The sequence below is a fragment of the Camarhynchus parvulus genome, chromosome 4, assembly GCF_901933205.1.
Source record: "Camarhynchus parvulus chromosome 4, STF_HiC, whole genome shotgun sequence".
NCBI lineage: Eukaryota > Metazoa > Chordata > Aves > Passeriformes > Thraupidae > Camarhynchus > Camarhynchus parvulus.
This window is the reverse complement of record NC_044574.1, coordinates 25,472,190-25,492,964: the sequence shown is the minus strand read 5'-3', so window position 1 is coordinate 25,492,964 and position 20,775 is coordinate 25,472,190. Positions and strand designations below refer to the sequence as shown.

The 20,775-nt window shown below is 36.3% G+C and overlaps 1 protein-coding gene across 2 annotated transcripts in view; it reads left to right on the top strand.

Moving 5' to 3' along the window:
* The window catches only part of GABRG1 (gamma-aminobutyric acid type A receptor gamma1 subunit), a 50,889-nt gene that overhangs the window by 10,055 nt on the left and 20,059 nt on the right, over positions 1–20,775 (top strand). The window contains exons 1-3 of one of the 2 annotated variants that reach the window (XM_030947313.1): positions 2,811–2,884; positions 6,748–6,896; positions 14,476–14,543. In XM_030947313.1, coding sequence (XP_030803173.1) covers positions 6,785–6,896; positions 14,476–14,543 — 180 coding nt within the window. In that variant the 5' untranslated portion in view covers positions 2,811–2,884; positions 6,748–6,784. Of the gene's footprint in view, positions 1–2,810; positions 2,885–6,747; positions 6,897–14,475; positions 14,544–20,775 lie in introns of those variants that run through there. The other variant, XM_030947312.1, reaches the window with a different exon arrangement.

Below are 20,775 nucleotides of genomic sequence, written 5' to 3'. Positions count from 1 at the left end.
CGGTATACTGGACAAAACATACAGGGAGTAAGTAAAACATACTTCCGTGGGACAGAGAAATACATTTTGACACACAAAAGAATATGCCCAAGTCTGGCAAGGCAGAAAGGGGGGGAAATAGATGAAAATGTTGGAGATGGAATAGATGGGGAGAAAAGAGATTTTTGTCAAGAGAATGTCTAAGCCAGCTTGGGAAGGATAAAGAGGAAGGACTATAATATCAGTAGCTCTATATCCCACAGGATTACAAGGAGTAAGTAGTGCTTTTTGGACACATATTTTCAGTAGCTGTATTTTTTTGCTTGCAGTTACTTTTATTTTCCCAGAAAATTTCTGTGACACATACAGCATATCAGTGAAGATGCTGATGATGAAATGCAAGAGTTCACTTCCACAGAATTGTAATGGAACGGATGACTATGAAGTCAGCCATAAAGTCTGAAAGATGAGTCTTGAGAGATGAGTCTTGAGAGTGAATGGTTAAACCATTCACTACTGACAGCTAGCAGTGATAGTGAGCTTCCAAGTCTTTTCTAGAAAAATGGGAATTGAGTTCTATTTTATGAGTCATGATTATGTGGTCCTAATTATTTTTTCTGTTTGAGAGTAGTATTTGCATACCTGAAAGAGTGCTGGTAAATTCTCAGCTTCTGAGGGTACTACAAGTCTATCTGACATCCATGTTTTATCTTAAGAAGATTCAAGAACATATGCAAATATATAATTTAAATTTCTGACATGAGAGTAATTATTCATTCCACACTGAAGTTGCATTTTTCTCTGTATTTAAGGAACTTTGCTCTGCTTCAGGCATTTCATAAACTTATCATCCTGCCAGAGTTCAGATTTTCGTCTGCACCTGGTCCTATGCCTTGGTCATTCACATGACACGACTAAGTACTTGCGTTTGTGTCTTCTGAACTAGAATCACCAGCCTCTGTACAAATGTCTGACTCTGGACATAGGTGTGTCAGTGACCATGTTTAACTTTTCAGCAGAGCCTTAGGTCTTTTTTCATGTGTGGAATTTGGCTAGCTCAGGTGAGCTCTGACCTCATATTGATGGGGCCATGAAATACACTTTACCACATACAAGCATATAATGCTTGGTGTTCTGGAGCAAGCTAGTGTCTGGTTGGATGATCTGTTGGAAGACTTCCCTGGGAACCTTACCTGTCTTGACTGACTTGTTATGAAGGCCAGTCTAGTTAAATGCACTATTTTGACAAACCTGTGAAGTAGTATTACTGTTTACAAAGGAATCTGTCATGTTAACACTTCAAGAAATATTTTTTTTTTTTTTTTTTTTGGGTTTAATAAAGGTTAAATTGCATTATATTTAGACAAAGGATGTATCCTGGGGAGCACAGCCAATGAATAACAGCTGTCTTACGGCATATTTCATCATTTAGGTAAGTGTCACTGTGCCCTACCCTGTGCTGGTAAAACTAGGTGAAGCAACTGAAGATCTTCAGGTAAATGAAGTAACACAACTAACCTTACTGTTTTCATTCACATATGTAAGGCAACAAGGAAAGAAGCGTATTTGTTTCAGCTTCGTCAACTTAGAAATTATCTGAAACACTCACTTTCCTCCTTATTTATTTATTAAATAATCATCAGAGTATTTCTTGTACAGAAGGATCACTATCTCCAAATAGACAAGGCCCCTATGAAGGTTGTCTAAACCTTATGGATACCAAGAGCTTGATTGAGTTGCTTGTGCACAGACTTAAAGCTTCAGCAGAGATAACTCAGGTTCCTTGACAAGTCTCTACTTTTCCAGAGGTCTACAGGTTCCCTATGAATCAGCCCATCTTGGAAGACTGGATATCCTGTGTGTTGGATAGGAATAGGAGCCTGGGAATGGACAACTAAATTGATGCTTAGCTATATTTAAATACTCTCACTTATGCCATACATGTACTTCTGTGTGTAATACTTTGACATGCATGATGCAAATAGCAGTCAGAACACTTTCACTATATTAATTTTTCTTCCAGTTAATTGTATAACTTGACAGATGTTAATTGCAGCACAAAGGTCACCTGACTGATTTTTCTCATATTTAAAGGAGAACAAAAACCTACGATATTAATGTCTGAAGAGAAGCACATTGCCTGATGTTGAAAAGACTTATTTAGGCTTTAGTCACTTGTGCCCAGAGATTTATTAGTCATGGTAATGTCTCCAATTAGTTGAAGGACAGAGAGCATAATGGGGGCACTTTTTGCCTAATTGCTGGTAGCTGTGTACATGCAGTTTACTGTTGAGTTTATGAGGGTAGCTGAAGTGTTTCAACAACAAGCATCTTAAGAGATGAGGTCTCTTTCCTATTTATAAAATCATTAAAATCAGAATTAGCACTGCTTTAATAGACATAAAGTAGCACTGTGCCATGGAACAGAAATGTTTCAATATTTGATGATGTATTTTTGTTCTCAGTCATAATCTCTCCAGACATTCTGAAAAAGACAATGAGTGAACTTAGCTGGAACAAATACATTTTACAGTAAATGGAAAGATGATCAAGTATTATGTTCTGTGTATAGTGAAATAACCTTTAGATGAACTTGGAAAGGAAAAGAATTCCTCTTTAATTAAGTTTGCCTTTCTTCTTAGGGTTGTGAAAGAGACAGGATAGTGCTACCATTAAAATGGGAGTGGAGTTAATTGGCATTAATCTTCATAGGTTTTTCAGATTTATTTTAATGGCAAAGAAGTAAAAAGGTCCTCAGCTCAAGTTAACTGTCACTAAATAATTGAATGGCATACCTGAATTTAACATTTTATTTTCTGGTTTAGAATGAAGTTTTCTGCGTTCTGATTTTCCTTCTATCCCATTCCAAACCCTGGAGAAAATGCTGGAGATACACAAAAACTTGGTAAAAGATTAACAGTTTTAACCCATCTTGTTTTCTAAAGTGAATGTTTCTTTATAGAACATGGCCTAGCAAGGTCGATTAACTGATAACACCATCTCAACTGATCCTGCAGACTTTTTACATCTGAAGTGATTTCTATCTTTAAAACCAACTAATTAAAATCTCTTTAGCATGACAAATGTTTAGCATGACAAATCTGTTTAGCATATTGGTAATTCAGATTCCTGGAAGGGAATATGTATACAGTGCCTGTCTCCTTGCCTTCACATGACTAGGTGCTCTTTTGAGGGAGTTTTGTGCAACTCCCCCCAAACCAACTGGGTTGACAGTTCAAGTTGGCAGGTGGTGTGCTCTGTTTCACTGAAGGGTGTACAAAAGACTTGCTGTACATTCTGGTCACTCCCTTCTTCCATCCAGTATCATTCATTCTTACCACAGCCTTGTTGCTGCACATCAGTGGCTGTGGTTTAGGAATCAGAACTGTAGAGCTGGGTGCCATCAGCATTTCAGAGATATTATAGTCTTTACTGCACACTTGGTGATCCTGGGCACATTATAAAGACAAGTTTAGAAGAGGGTATTCAGGTAGTGAGATGGGTTAATCTCAGTCAATCACCTCTGAAAAGGCCGGTTAGAGAGGAATAGAGTGAGAATAGCTGTTTTCACAATGTAGAAGAGCAATAATTCAGGTCTTCCACCTTTGGTTACATTATTATCTCATTCATGTTGGTTTCTTTGCTGTTTTAGCAAGTGGGTTAGTGAGTCACAAGCTCTTGTTGGCCTTGTGTACTAGTGTAGAAGTCAATTGTGTTTCTTTTCATGCGGTTGGCACTTTTTTCAGTGTACAATATTTCCAAGATAAAATCAAATAGTTCCGTGTAAATAGTCAGAAATGCGCATTTTAAACCAAGACTTGTCAGACACCAAGTAAAGAAATGTTGCCCCTAATAAAACTGTCTTCTTAAATGGATTTATTTACTGGTGCCTGGAAAATCGCTCAGATGTTGGGATGGAATTTTTCCCTCTCCCCTGGAATTGCATTAATAGCTTTCTGTAACCTGTCATTGTATACCTATTTGTAGTTCAGAGTTTTAAAATTGGAGGAGGACCAGAGATACTGCAATTAAGTAAGACAAAAAAGTGAAAAAATGAAAAGTGAAAATCTGAAATCTGTTTTTATTTGAACTTTTTCTTCTTGTTAACTTCTGGTTTATTTAAATATATTAAATTGTAGAAAAGAGCCAAGTGGAGATCAGGTTGCTGAGAGAGGTTGTGCAGCTTCCATTTTTGGATGTCTGCAATAGCCAACCTGATCAAGCCATGAGCAACCTGCTGTGACCTCAGAGAAAGCCCTGCTTTGAGCAGGAGGCTGGACTAGAGAGACCTCTCATGATCTCTTTCCAACATGATTTGTCCTGTGAATCTATAAATAAAATTAAGGACTCTTTGAAATGTCAAGATATTCAAGTGACTGTGAGTTGAGGTGTTGTGGTTGTAACTCCTGTTTGGTTTAGGTGATCATGTATGACCTCTTGTATTTTCCATTTTGGCTAAATCTCTGCTGTTCTTAATAGCATTGTGGAAAAAAACTTTAAAGAATAACAAAGTACTGTCATAATCACTTCAAATTTTCTGCAAAAAATTGGGCTGACCCAGAGAATCAGGTGCCCTGTATATGTAAGGAACTCCGTTAATTTCGCTATACTTTCTACTGTTTATGGGACGGAAGACAAGAAGGTCAGTTTTATGATGGTTATGTGCCTTTCCTTAGAGAGCTAGTTATAAATTAACTTTTAACTCCTCATCATCTTAATGCCTCTGGGAAAAGTCTAGGAATGCCTCTGCACTCTGAGCAACTGTAAGCTAATTTATAAAGTAATTAGATGCCAAAAAGTGCAAGCAGACCATAAATAGATATAATAATAATAAAAAAAAGCTGTGTGGCAACAGCACATGAAAGAAGTAGGTAGCTCTGAGGGAGAAAGAGTGTACATTTACAAAACTTAGCTTCCCAGTTTTAGTGCTCCCATTAGTGGGATCCTGCTAATGGGAAATGTTAAATATTTAATATCTGACATTTCTCCATGTAGTGCAGTAAAGATTAAGTATTTTATGGTGCATTTCAATTTAAAAGAATGAAAGCACTTTTCAGGCTGTTACAGGGAAGCTGTCAGTGAGCCTTGTATTTAGACTGCGTATTACTTTCTGCTATAATAGACTCTTTCAACTTGTTTGCAGCAAGCTAGGTATGAAAGTTCTGATATCTGAACGGTGCTTTTTGTTCATCCTCTGGAAACCTATTGAGCTGTGGCAAGGTTTCCTTTCTCAAATTAAGCAGGCATGCCACAGCCACTGGGAGTTTCCACAGCCATGACAGTTTTGATTTTCAGTGAGACTTGCTAGTGTTATCCAAGAGGTGATGCAAGGCCTTTCTATTACAGACTGGTTTGAGGCATTCCCACAAAGGGCTGCAATAAAAGGCAGGTATGCCTTATCTCACTCTGTCCTTTCCTGACTTTTTCTGTCCCTTCTTCACATGGAACATACTGGTGGTCCTCTTTCCTGTAGTAAATTTGCTGAAAATTTCCACTCTTAGTTTCGAGGGCAGCATATGTCTGTGTAATTTAGAAGCCCTTAATAAAGCAGTAACATTTTTAGTTTTGGTGTACAATGTGAATTGGCACAAGGATAGTAATTTAATTACTTTCTTTTTACTGGAATACTGTGCTTTTGTTGACGTTGGATCTGATTTGTAGGGGCTGCATATTTTCTGTAATTGCTAGCCAGTGCCCATTTGTGAAGCTAGGTTGTGTGACTGTTAGTTACTGCTGTCAGTCTCAAGCAGTTTGCTTGACCTCAATAGCATTTCCTTGAAATAAACTGGATGAGTAATATAGATAGCAGTTTTTAGCACTGGAGGAATACTGAAGTCCATACTCATTTGATTGAAATGGAAAGAAAACTACTTTCAGGCATTCTTTGACCTTTTGGTGATATCTCAGTGAATTTGCAGATGCAACCAAGGTATTGCATTTTTTTTAATGATCTAGGGATTTACTATCTATTGCTGCTTATCTAATTAAAAGATAGGTAATAAATAAATATGTAATTATTTTCCTTGTACAATTGTTTCATCTTGATAAAATAGGTAGCTAACAAATGATCTGAAAATGGAGTACCATTCCTTTCAGTTAACTATACCACGTATACGTTCAGAGACATAATTGGCATATGTCTGCAGCTTCTGCTTCTGCCAATGCTTAGTTGTAGCACATGGATGTAATGCTTGCTTGCTTAAAATGTGAATGGAGTTTAATTAGTATGCCAGTCTTATTTTTTTACATCATATAACAGAGTCTACTAGGAAGGAGATTCTGTTGATGCTTTTTTAAGTAGCATACAATAGGTATGCTATTATGAAGATTAAGCATCTCTGAGAAATATCAGCAGCATTACTTGGGAAAGAAATGCATGTAGGGAAAAGCTTTGGAATTACACTTTTGTTTACAAACAGGAAAAGGCTGACAGTAAGATGATGCCTGCTGCTGCTTTTGTGGGTTTGATTCATGGCTTGAGTTTTTCTATATGGGTGATGTGTAAATGCCTCTATTAACACTTACACTCTCCACCATCATAAAACAAAATGTTGGTAAATATTTATATATATATATTTTGTAAATAAGGGCCTGCTTCTTTCTTTTGGCATCAGAATGCATTTGTGTTTGCACAAACTATTCTAAATAGTGTTCAATGTTTTTATCTCTATCTTCTCCAACTCTTGTTTATTCAGTTTCACTGTGTCTTGTGTTTTTCCCAATTTTGTTTTTTTTTTTTTGTTTTTTTTTTTGAATCACACAACATAGAGCTGATAAAGCAGATGATGAGGATGATGAAGATCTAATGGTGAATAAAACATGGGTCCTTGCACCAAAGATTCATGGTGGTGATGTAACTCACATACTGGACTCCTTACTTCAAGGATATGACAATAAGCTTCGGCCAGATATTGGGGGTAAGCTCATAAAATGGTTCAGTGTAATAGAAAATGTGAACTAGAGATGGTGTGCATTTTGTCAAAGATGGCAAAACTATGCTTGTTGCAATATTTAAAACTCAATATAGCAAGCTAAATGTAAGAATAATAAAATACAGTAATTTTCTGGAACTAGTAAAAAAATGTTCTATACAAGATAAGACCTCATGTTCTATTTATAATTTTTTTCTTATGGAAGGTATTGGTTTTGGGGGACAGTGAGCAATCTGTAATAAATCACTAAAAGGCAATTGTAATTTGCTTTGTTTAACAAAGATCTTCTGTCAGAAGGAATTGTAGATATAAACCAGCCATGGCCATTTCAAAAATTGATCTTAAGTCTTTAGAACTTCATTAGAGAATTATCCCTAGACATTTTATTCTTACTGTAGGAAATTCATTGTGTCTATTTTGAGCAAATATAACTCAACTCAATTGTCTTCTTCCCTTAGGTAAGATTTTGAAAAAAATTTCAAGAGTCTAAAAATATAACTTAGGACCCATTTTTAAGTGGAATATAGGAAGAGAAACTGCATTGCTATAGATCAAAATTTGCAGCTATACGAAGGCAATTTTGTCTTTCAATAGTCAACAAAGCATCAATTTGTATATAACTATTAAGCATAAATATTTGGAAGAATCTTGTTTTGAAAACATGTAGTACATGAAACCTTGCCAGCTACTTGCATGCAGGATCAAATAAGAAAAACAATATATTTTCTCTGAGTTTGTTTCCTGAAATGTGAAGGAAGAGGTGGAGGACATAAGTATTTGTGATGTACCTGGCATTCCCTATCAAAGGAATGCCATGTAAGTCTGTAAGCTGTTTATATATTAAACAGCACAACAATCTAGACCTGTTTCATTTATGTAGGGGAAGAAAAAGACACGATCTCAAATTATGCATCTTCCTTTGAAAGCTTCTGACAAATTGTTTTCTTTCCCAAACTTCTTAGTTCTGTTTTATTGGTGACTGCTATCTTAGAGATGTTGAAAGGCAATAATTCTCTCCCTGTCATAATATAATCACATACGAATCTCATGAAGTTTGGTTTAAGTCTTTTCCTTCATGTTAATTTAATTGAATTACTAAAAACATTTAGACAACACGAAAAGTCCTCCAGCATGTTTTTCCTTAAATTCTCAATGTGTGACAAATGTATAGCTCACTGTTGTTTTTTTCCCCATTTGATGCAACGGGCAGAAAAGTGATTGTGAAGAAATAAACTGTCTCTTCTAGGATTCCTTCTGATGATTAGCTTGTAGGTGGGGATGAAAGAAAAGAGAATTTTCTTTCTCTTCTCTCCCCATAAAACTTACAAGTAAATGGAACAAATACAGAGGAGGAATTTATTCTGACATGTCAAATGCATTTAGATGGGCATGGAAGAATTTTGATGTAATTCTTACCTTTATTTTTATGGTTATGTTCTGAGTCTTGATAGGACAAGAACTGTCTTTTTGTGAGTAACTCAGTGTACAGCTTTTTGGATTCAAAATATCAGTTCCCAAAAGAAGACACTTAGTTCTAGATTCTCTTTCATAAATGTACCTCTTCTCGTAAGTTCTGTACCAATATGACATTGGTATCTGGGGCCTGCATCCATCCACTACACTAGAATAAAAAGTTCATTAATAATCAGCCAGAGTAATGAAAAAAGGAAACATTTGGGAATATTCACTTTGTTTTGAAGAAATGTTAAGCATGATTCTGCCACGAGGAAGAAATTTTGGACAACATAAGATGAAATTTCTGACTTCAGGTGAAAGCACTGCATTCTGTCCAGTTGTTTGGGAACTGCAGCAGATATTTGGCAGACAGAAAAACAAAATCAGGCTATAGTTTATTCATCTTAATCTGCTTCAAATATGTGGATAAAATCTGGTGTCAGATTCGTTCCTTCAGAGTGTATGTCAGTTCTTGTACAACAAGGTCATTGAACTGGAATTTTCATTCTCTTTCAAAACATTAGAATCCCACAGAACATTCTTATGATTGAATTACAAAGCTCATTTACAACAGCAACATTTTTTGTTTTGAACTTGGACTTCTTGGGTTTGAATCCCAGAGCAGAATTTAGTTTTCTTCCTGATGTTGACTCAGAATTTCAGCATCTCACAGTGAGATACAAGTTTCATTGTTAAACATGCAGTTAGTTGAGGGACATGCTAAAGGAGAGCCAAATGAAAATTGGAAATTTGGAGGCAATACTGAAATTTAATAGGGGAAAACCACTCTGTCATTTTCTGTTTGTCTCATTCAAATATCCATGAGGTGTAGTAATTGCTTAACTTTTACCCTTTGCTATGTTTAGTAATCTTACTAGCCTTTAACTCAATTTATGTAGTAGTCTTGAGTTGTTTGGAGCATAAATGTTCTATTAGTCTTCTACTCAGTATGAAGTAATAGTAGTTATCTGATAAAGTCTCCTATCTGTGGTATAAATATGTGTAATTACAGACACAACCTTGGAGTGTTGATATACTAATAAAGCAGTATTATCTCACTGTAACATTATCTTCTAGGTGCATGATTTTATAACCATACTGTTTCAGCTCTAGTCCTGCATCAAAGTCACTATTATTTTTGAACTTTCCTTTTTAAAGGAAAGAATTCTGTCTTCTCATTTTTCACCCCTCTCATCCTAGGGGCACTGATCTATTAATATTATCCTATCAATGTACAGATAATTTTTTGCAGCAGTGATATGTGTATGTGCGAAATACAACTGCACTATCTGAAAATTTAATTAAAAATAGGAAACAGTCATCACATATCTACAACTTTAGTGAGTGTTTTCATTAACAGTTTGAGACAACTCATCATTGATGGAAATCTTAAGAATGGTGGGAATTTAAGGATAATTGCTCATGGATGTAGAAAAATTGGATACCTAGAGAAATGTGGATAGTTGTTATTGCCCCATAAGCAGAACATGGGTAAATAATTACATCTCTCAAGTGCACTAATATGAATAGCCATGTTCTAAGAGATATAAAGAATACATGGAAAATACAGGGCTTTCAAACAGAAGTGCTAATTCTCAAAAAATAAATGTATTAGAAGGTATTCTGTTGAACAGGTGCTCCTAGTGTAGCAGCGATGAAAGTATGATATAGGCAGAAAAGTAATAAACTCAAAATGATGCCTAAAGATTTTTAGATTTTTATATATTTTTCATATATTTGTAACTTTGCAGACTGTTAATGCATAGTTATAACTTCTAGTACTTTTCCTGACTTCTCCTATTTTTTAACAAACTCTTACTAATACATTCTTGGAATTCTATTTATTAGTCTAGCAAGGACACTTTGTTTTGCACCATACATTCTAGATACAATAATGTGGAGGATTAAAAGATTGGGGGGCTCCAATGGAGCAGGACCTGGGGCAAATTACCTAGCCAACTGTTCTTCTAATTGGACAATATTTTTTAGATATACTAGTTAAATAACTTTTTAAAAATTTTAGAAATACTGTAGCACGTGTACATACGCCATATTGTGCCACCATGAATGCTTTACATTTCCATTTCCATTTCCATTTCCATTGCTTTTACATTCTCATTTTAACACTGTTTGGAAAGGTTTTGAGTTTTATTCCAGGCAGCAAAACAAGTAGGAAAATACCAAGGCAAGTTTGAGAGAGATGTATTTTGAGTTTAAGAAGATTTTCCAAGAATTGAAGAAAATCAAAATACAAGGGCAAAATGTAGAAGCACATATTCAGGGAATGTTGAAGGTATTGGACGTGTGCACTGCATAGAAAATCATGGAAATAATAAAAGTGGTGGGGTAGGAGTATCTGCAAAAGATGGATTTCTTTTAAAAAGAAGTGTAAAAAGTTTGGAGAGGAGAGCTCTGCCTTCATCAAAGTAATTTTGAAAAAATTCTTCAGAGGTTGACCTGGAAGCCTGCTGTAGACACTTGAGGCTAAATTTTCAATGTAAGTAGCCATGTAAGTAATAATCATAGATAGGTGATTGTTAGAATTGTATTATTCCATTAAAAGCTATTACAAGTTGAAGGACTCTGTTATTTCTGAATATGGTAGTCACCAAATTTATTGCTGAATAACTGCTTTATCACTACAGGGAATGCTTCTTTAGGCAAGTAATGAGGAGTTATAGAAAGCATGCTCAAAGAAAATAAGCCTGGATGAAGTTAAAGTGGTCTTAGTTAAAAAGCATAAGAAGTATTAATTAAAAGCAAAGGTGATGTGACTTAGACCTTCATTAGAAAATGAGGGAATTGTGGTAAACTATGGGGTTAGTGAATTTAGGTGGACTACCATGCTCTAGGTTAATGTATTGAAGTAATAGATTGGAGGAATGAAAATAGCAGAATTAAGGAATAAAAGGTGCAATGTTCTAGACTTTTACAATAATGATAATTATTTGTGTCAGGAGATAGATGTTTATAGAATGAGAATAGCTGATAAGAATAGCTCTTAAGTGTAGCAAGAAGAGATATATCAAATATTAAAAGCTGAAAATTGAGCCTACAAAAATATAGGCTAAAAACCAGGCACTTTAAATATCAGGGGCAATTACTAAAATAATTTGTCAATGATTGAGATAGATTTTTATTGCTATGATTTTTCTTATCAGGAATAAACATTTTTCAAAATTTTTAAACCCAGAAGAAGTTTAGTCTAGTGAAAAAAAAAGTCAAAGCAGGAAATCAGAAAGTGAGTATATCTCTCTAGACTGGGCTTACCAAACAGGTTCCCTGGCTGCTGTAGCTACGTTAGAAGCTGACCTTATGGTCAGCTGCTCCTTAGTGCTCTTCTCTGTCTGTGTCCCTCTTCCTCTTGAATATGCACTCTCACCTTCTTGCTTTACTCTAGCCTGCATCATACTGTCTTTCAGTTTAAATATTTAAAGTGTTCAAGCCCTTTCTCCCCTTGTTTAGAACACTGCTGCTCTGCACTTCATGCAGGATGTGTTGAATAGCCTTCTTCCTACTTGTGTTTTCAGGGCTGATACCAAGTTCTAAACTAAAATAGGAAGCAGTCGGGGTCAGAAAATCTTCTTAATTTGTTCTTCTCAAAGTATCAAGAAGGTATTTTCCTCCAGCATTTGTCATTTTTATGAACTGTTATCACTTCTAGTTCAAGAACACAAGAAGTATTAATTAATCCTTCTATTTCAGAAGTACATTTCTCTGTACCATACAGAAGAACTAAGGTAACAAAATAAGCTTCTTGCAGTTCTCGAGTTGAGTTTCTCTCTCTGGATCATTTATGTCAATTAAAATAATTTCAACAGAGACAGATTTTTAAACTGTTCTCTGGCTCTTAATACTTCTTACAGTCTTACTCAGAGCAGTATGGAAAAGACAAAATTAACTGAGTGGCTCACTACAGGAAAGCCCTTGTGGCAGATGAAGTACTGCATGATGTAAGTTGGAATTTCTTAAAATTGACACAGCCCTCATTAAAAATTGTGTCACTGACAGAGCTTGAAACTTAGTTGTTAATAAACATCCCAGTGGCTGGTATATCTATAGTGTGGTCTCATAGGAAATTTTTGATCAAGAATAATGATATTTTGAATTATTTTAGCTATTCATTTTTGTAGTAAAGCTGGCAGATGACACAAAGACTGTTGGAAAGAGGGAGGCTGCATCTGCAGAGTATTTAGCTCCTTCAGTATAACTGGAATTGAGAGGGGAAAAAAAGGAGATGGAGGTGAAAGAATCCTATGAGTTGTATTTCAATGAAGTATTCAACATTACTTGAGGAATAAGGCAAGATACACTTTGATCCACCTCCTTGTGTTCTGGTCTAGCAGTGGAGCTGCTGTTATAAAAATAAATAAGATTACAAATTAAAGGAAGAGGACATCCCTTTGCAGAATGTGATATATGTCAAAAGGATTATGTTATACATATGACTATATACACACATAGTAGACTTTTTTCTTACTCTGATATTTCAGTCTGTGTGTATGGCTTCTTGTGTTGTCTCCCTTCCTTTCTGAGCTCTGCAGAAATTGGAAACATTTGCAGCTCAGAATCAAAGAATAACAGAATTACAGAATATTTTGAGTTGGAAGGGACCCATAAGTATCATTGCAGGAAGTACTTGTTTTTTCCCCCAGGAATAAATTGGTTTCCAGAATCTGTTTAAACTTTCTCTGAAGCATGCTGGGGACAGTATGGTGATCAAGTGACTCTGTACTCTGTGGTCATACAGAAAATCCTTTGTGCAGCCTCACTAGTGTGTCTCTGTCAGGCTTATGTTCACACCATTAACCAGATTTGGAATCAGGGCAAATTTCCTCCCAAGTGAGCTTGGCAGGGAAAAAGTATCTTGGGATATTTAGGAAATGCATCTTGCCTGTCATTGGCAAGGATGTCACTGCTACAGTCTTGCTTTGTATATCTGTTAAAAGTTTTCAGAAATTAGGTTTGTTGTTAAACCCTTGGCTTTTGCTGTATATAAAGTTAAATCTGATGACTGAGGGTCCCTCTCCTATGAAACCAAAATGCCTTTTTGTTTGTACATTCTCACTTTTTTTATCTGCAGCTTGAAAGAGATGCTTATTTTATTGTGCCATACCATAAAAGAACTAGCAGAGCTCTATTATTATTATTCCTCTTCATTCCATTGGGTACAAGGACATATATTCTCTTGTGTCCACATTCTGGTACTCCAGAAGATGCTTGATAAAATGATGAAATTAAAATGCATCCTCTCCTCTTTCATTTGTGCCCTTTTTTGTGTATAAACCAGCTAGGAGGAAAAAAATGAACTGTGAGAACTTCCTGTATTCCAGGTGTGCCTTTTATGGACGCTCTTAGACTTTGCATCCTTCTGAAAATGCACAGAGTAGAGAGCATATTCTGTGATGGAATACATTTTTAAAAGTTTTTGGTTTTTTGTCTGCACAGTGAGAGTATTTTCCCTGTTTTTAAAGAAAAATAAGTTTCGTAATGTTTACCTTTTAAATAACTTTAATTGATGAGCTTTCAGTTTGGTCTTTTAGCCAGTGTAATAATTAAGCTGATGAAAGAGCATTAATAATCCCTAAGTGTGCTGTAGCATTATGACTTGAAGAAACCTGTAGTGAAAAGTTATTTTTTATCTGTTATATATTCTCAGTAGAAATTGATAGAAGGCACTTCATATTGATTCCTTGCAGCTGATAAACACATTTGTCCCAGACCCCATGGCTTGTTGTATGAAAAAAATGTTCCAAACTTGTTTTCTTTTTAGGACTGTATTTTTATGTCGGAAGAGAGTTTTGGGGTTTTTTTGTTTTATTTGTTTTTCCTTTCTCTGCCTTTTTTATCTATCTTATATTGATCAAAAAGCACAGGTGGAGATTGCATTATGAAGTAAAAAGTTCAAGTTGATATTTCTAAAAAGTCATATGAAATAAGACAGCCAAATCATATATGATCCTTCACAAAATGAACAAACCAGAATTTTTTGTTCTGAATCTAATAAAAGAATACCAGATGCACTGTTTTTAGTTAAATAAATTGAATTGCGCTAACAATGCACAGAGTTAATGAAATATGTAATTATTATGGTTACTATTTTGTTTAGTGAGAACTACGGTGATTGAAACAGATGTCTATGTTAACAGCATCGGTCCAGTTGACCCAATCAATATGGTAAGTTCTGATTATTGACACAAAAAATCATCTGCATGTTGCTATGGGTTAATATTATGAAATAATTCTAATCTCATTCAAATTTTTCTTTATTTCTAACTATGTATTCTTATGATCTTGGATATTATTATAGTTATTGCAGAGATACATTTAGTCCCTCTGTTTGAAATTGTTGTAATTTTAAAAATAGTTTTTCTTTTAGAAAAGTGAGATCACAGAGAGTCCATTGTATCAGGTCCTTGTTTTAGTTTGTGTCGAACATTTCCACAATATTTTTGTATATCTGGCTTATCTCTGGCCTGGTTTGATTTCCTGGAGCTACTCTTCAGAAAAAGAACAATTGATGCAGTATTTGACCAGAACTATTTTCAGTGAAGTGATCTATTGTTTGTTTGGTTTTTCTTCAAATTCATAGAAATCATAATTTGAATTAACTCTTTTGTCCTTCTTTTTCCATTTAGTCTTCTGTGTCCTTTTCAGTGTGTGTATGTATACATGACTGGTTTCCTAGAAGTTAAGAAGTACATCTCACCTAGTTTGTGGTACACCTATTGAGATCTGACCTATCTGTTCAGTACCAACAGTGAAGTAACAGCACTTAGGAGGAAGTTGGGGTGTGGGATTGTCTTAGTTCTCTTAGATTGTGTGTTGTATGAAATGGGGGAGGCTTTAGAAAGGCCTTTTGGCATGACTTCTGCCCAGGACTAAGAAAGGGCCTTGGCTTCAGGTGATTTTGGGTTTACCTCCTTTACTTCCTCCCTACAGAATTGCTGACAGTATTGAATTTGCATGACAGAGAAAAGTTTTGTTCAGAGGCTGGAACATGCCAGTGCAGAGGGCTTCTGAGAATTTCCTGAGAGTGCAGTAATTCTCAATTATTATTAAGGATCTTGTGGTTTAGACATATGTCATCATGTGGGGTGGAGAACAGAAACTTTCAGTGATAAGAAGCCAAGCAAGAAAATCCAGTGGTACTTGGATGCTGTGGGAAAAGATGCAGGTCTGTGGCAAAGGATACTCATTCTAGCATGATGGTCTAACCAGCTTAGGGTTGGCATTGCCTGGGGCTGTGGCAGGGAAGTCCATGTCTCAGGCCAGGACTGTATGTAATGATCTGTGACAGAGCATAAGAGTGACCGAGTGGGGGACATTTTCCAGCTTCCAGGTCTGGTGTAAGTGGTGTCTTTGTTTTGTCTGTCTCCCTTCTGCAGTTTTTCTCTTTTGCTCCTCTCTGTCTAATCCTCTTCTGAATGAACTTACTGTGGAAGCAAACTGTGAATATGTGTAAGGAGGATCTAGCAGGTGGTAGAGACTTCTTTTTCCAGTAACCTGTGCAAACTCTTCAGCCTGTGGCCAGCAGGTATTGCACACACTGGGACTGAACATGAGCTATGCTTACAGCTTCAGTTTTCTGGTTTTAGAGAGCCAGCACATGGCTGGCTTTGTAGAATAACCCTGCCCCTTCTCCCATGCCATCCTCTTGTCTCTGCAGCCACTGAACAGTCTTGCAGCTATGGTTCAGCTATCAACCATGACCTCTTGTGTGCCCACAGCTCTTCCCACTGCTTAATCAGCCCAGGGCCTGGGAGTATCAGCCATGGAACTATGGCATGTCGGCTGTTTAGGGGCCTTGCCATGTCTGCTAGAGCTGGGCTAGACCTGGGTGGTGATGTCCTTGCATGCTGCTAGTAAAATCCAGCCATGCTAGCTTATAGTGCAAGGTGAGGATTGGCATCCTACTGAAAAGGTAGGTTACTTCACTAGAGAGTGGGATCCTAATAGTTAATAATGGATTTTTCTCTCCAACCTTCTGATTTCTCTTTAAAGAAAAAAAAAAATGAAATACATCATCAAAGGGTAATAAGGTAAATGTTACTAAGACATAGAACTTTAAAAACTATTCGATGCTTTTTAAAAATGGACAGAAAGTACTTAGCAATTTAAATTACAGTCTGAAACTACTGTGGCGCTTGTAAAAGGGCAATTGCTTTCACTGGGTTTGCACTTCAAGAATATGGCTTGTATGAGCACCTAACCTCAGTACAGAGATCAAATCTTTGTAAAAATAAGTAAAACCATATACTTGAAAAGAATTTGATTAAGGTTTCCCCCAAAAACGTTTTTATTCTGGGAAACAACAGTCTCAGCAAAATAAATAATAACAAATTTTACCCTGTAAGCTCCTTTTATGGGAACTGTTGATTTCATTAGGAAGGCACTTTCCCTGGAGTCAGTATTCTTTGAGATTTTTAACTAATAATCCAAAATTTATTTCCATTTCTAGGGCTGTCCTTAGCCCCTAATTTGATCACTTAAATAATACATTTTCTGTGATTTCCAATCCCCATTGGATTACCCATTTGCCAGATACATTAATTCACTCTGTCAGATGATGTCCTTTAACTATCAAGTTTGGACACCATATGGCATGACATAGAGCCTGTTTTTTCTGACAGTGATGCTGAAACAGCATATCTGGGAGTATGTTTGTCTAGAAGCTTTAGAGAACATGTATGAGTACTGAACATATATGAATACTATGAGAACAAAGAGATTTGTTTTTTTAATTGTTGATTTTCCTGTTGCTATTTGATAAACTTCCACTTTTATAATTGAGGTCTACACATAACATTCATTAGAGTTTGTTTTTGAAGGCTGCTGTATTTTGGTTTTACTATTTAGCAAGATCTACACAACATTTTAGATTCTATAGTCACCCCATGATTAAGATGCATTTTCCTAGAACTTGTGATCTCTTCAGGCATCTGCATCCTGAGTAAACACTTTAAACAAGTGTCTGGATCACTAGAGTATTTAGGCTTCTAATGCTAAGTCTAAAGATTTTTTAATCTGTCTTTTAGAGCTAGTCTGTGCTATGTATTGTGCAACAACCATGTAAAATGCAGCCAAGTGCCATTACATGGCACATTCAGGACTACCAGGGCATCGAGCCCAGCCAACGTGGACTTGTGAAAGTAAGGTCCAGATTGACCAACCAAATCTTCTCCTACGACAAAGTGACCAGCTTAGTAGATGAGGGGAAGGCTGTATTCTATCCAGACTTCGGTAAAATATTTGACACCATCTCCCACACCACCTTCCTGGGAAAACTGGCGGCTTCCTGAATGAAAGGAAGATCATGAAGGATGAACTTTGGACCATACATGAGAATTTATGACATTTCCTAAAGGTTGTGTGGATTCAGTGTGCAAGAAATGGAAATTCTTGAAAAGTCAAGTATATACACTTTATGCAAATTGGTTTAATTCTCTTTCAAATGGCAGGAATTCTGTGATCAATTTGTTCATAAGACAGGACAAAAGTACCAATGGGTCTTTGAATATTACCTGTTTTTTATTGTACTGTATCTTCTTTGAAAGAAGTTAGAATTGTATTATTTTTCCCAGTGTACATTTTTATTTCAGTTAGGGAAGATGATCGATTCCAATCATTGTGGTGCCTGTCAGCACTGCAAGTGATCATGGTTAATTGGCTTACTCAGATGTCTGTTTGAGATTGATGGATGCTGTTCATGTACAGCAGCTGAGTAAATATTTTTTTCAGTAGCCTTCAACACTGTGGGCTTTTTTTATGGAATATACTTAAAAGTCAAACCAAATATTTCTGCCAGCATTTCTTGTGTTACTATCTCTAGAAATTGAGTAATACTTCACAAGTACAATTTAATGATTGTTCTCTCTTTTTTTATTCCCCAAAAAGATTAGCTTTAATTGATTAATCTGGTTCTTGCAGTTTGATTACTGTAATTGGAAAATACCTCTAAGATTTTCTTGTTCAGGGAGAATTGGCCAAATACATGCAGCATTCTGCTCATACTGGGACATAGCAGTTCCTTTTCAGCAGCTGGTCCCAATTCCTGTGATCAATTTGAGGGGAATAGTGAGGGGCGAGGGAAAATGCAGTTACTGTACAATTAATGTACTGAACAGTTACTGTACAGAAAATACAGTTACAGTACTGTACTGTACTCACAAGTGTTGCTGTAGCCTTCTGAAACCAAAGCAGAGACCAGACATCTTTTCAGTCCTGACTTTAAACAGCATTCAGTATTTTTCCTGTTTTTAGCTGCAGTATACCAATTGTCCCTTAATAAGTGTGAAGCCAGGAGAGGTACTGAAGGTTCCACACAAGTCACTAGGAAAATCCATGCTCTTTGCTGTCAAATATGGCCTTCTGTGTGCCATGTAATAGCATTGCTATGTAAGGCTGCAGTCTTTTTGTGCTGTGGTTTGTTCTTAAATCTTAGATTAGTTCATGCTTTAGGAAATACTGGTTTCATACTGTACCACTGCGTCACTTAAGCCACAGCTGGCATGGTGGCAGTAATGATAATAAACAATATAGTAGTAGTAGTAGTACTAATACTACAACTACTGTTTATTTTTACTTCACTCCCCTGATTTCAGTAGAGTGTGCCAGCATAGTGTTTGGAAATCCTGTTTGTTTCTTCTCAGATTCATAGCATTCACAGCCAGACCAATAACCAAACTGCCTCTGAAGTACCTGAGCTTTCAGACATAAGTGCTCTGTAGTTGCATAGGGCTAATCTGTGATTCTGTAACTTGTTAAAGAAATGGCAGGAATGCTGAGCTGTGGACTTGGATAGGGCCAGACAGCAATTCTGAAAAAGCTTCCTTTTTACCGGTGGTCATTCTGTCAGTGTGTTGTGATAGTCTCTTAGTTTCTTGTGTTTGTAACACTGGATCTGTTTAAGTATTGATGTGAATGTATTTCTTAAAGCTTTTCCTTTGTTGCTTTTGCACAGTATGTCTTCCACGGTCACCTTTTCGTCTCCTGTGCTCAGTTTCTTCTTAGAAGTTTCATGCACAAATTTAGACACCTTTTTTTGTCAATAGCCTGTTATTCTGTGTCTCCTTTTGTCCTAAGGAATCTAAATTCTGTCCTGTGTCACTCATATGTGTTCACAGTTGTTTTGTTAACTCAATATAGCTGAATTACAGCTTTAAAGCTTACAACTTTTCACCTCTTGTTCACTCTCAGTTGCTGTGAATAATTGTTAATTTATGCCATTGAGGACTGGAATCTAAAAATTTTCTATGTGATGAGTCTTAGAACCAGGAGTAGTCTCAATTTTAGTCTTGCAAATTCTGACTACAAAGGGATTTTATATTTATTTATTTTTTAACCCATTACATACAAACTCTTGTCCAAATCCCCATTGTTACGCTACATATTTCTGTAACCTTTCCAGTTGCAGATTGGCTCCACTCATAGCATCTAGAGCTGTCCTACAGGTAGAATTTTCCAACTTTCCACTTTTTCTATGGACTTATCTCTTGTTCAGGTTCTTCTTTTGTCTTCTCTTTCATTTGATTTCACACATAAACTGTTCCCTTTCACTTTCAAGGCAGTTCAAAACCTGTCCTCAGCGATTTTTAGTTGGGTTTTTTTTTCCTCAAGAGGCCATTTCGTGCCTCAGATCTTGATAGTTTCTGCTCCCATACTTTCAACTTTTTATATCAATTTCTCCCAAGCTGCCCTTTATGCTTGAAAGAAACTTCCTATAAATGTCTGCAAAGCAACTTCCTTGTTTCTCATTTTGTTTCTGTTTAAACTTACTTTTCCTTTTGCTCGTTTCCCATTTTTCCCCCTCGTGAAGGTTACAAAATATCACAAAGAATTAAGCTCATGTTGTGCTAAAGTTGCTATCTGTAATTATGCCCCCGTTGGCTTTCCAAATCTTGCCTTTTATGTTAAATTCAGGCCATCAGCTCCTTGCAGGGGTTATGTATCCTGTATAAGCAATATTGAGTGCATAGTTCAGTTATGATCTGAGATGATCTAAACCAAGAGTAATGTTAGTGTAAGTATTACACATCACTTCATTGAGAAGGCAAAGGTATTGACTAGTGTTAAAGCTAACCCAAACAGCACTTCACTCTTTCTTTTCACCCCAAGGCTGCACAGACTGCTTGTCTGCTTGGATGTATATTTGATCTTCCTGTGCCCTAATATATTCTCCAAATACTTTGTCTTCTTCAGCTGTGTTGTGTTCCTTGTGTCTGCAGTTAAGACAAGATCCATTTAATTTTTTGTCTGTACCCCTTTTCTCTGTGTCAGCTGTAAGACAAATATTTTGAAGAGCATTACACACCTATTCTTTAATTCCTTATCTGTCTGTCTATACGGACATACATCGTGCTGCATTCCAGTTGTGTGAATAATTCTGCTGGCCTAGATTTGGGCTGGG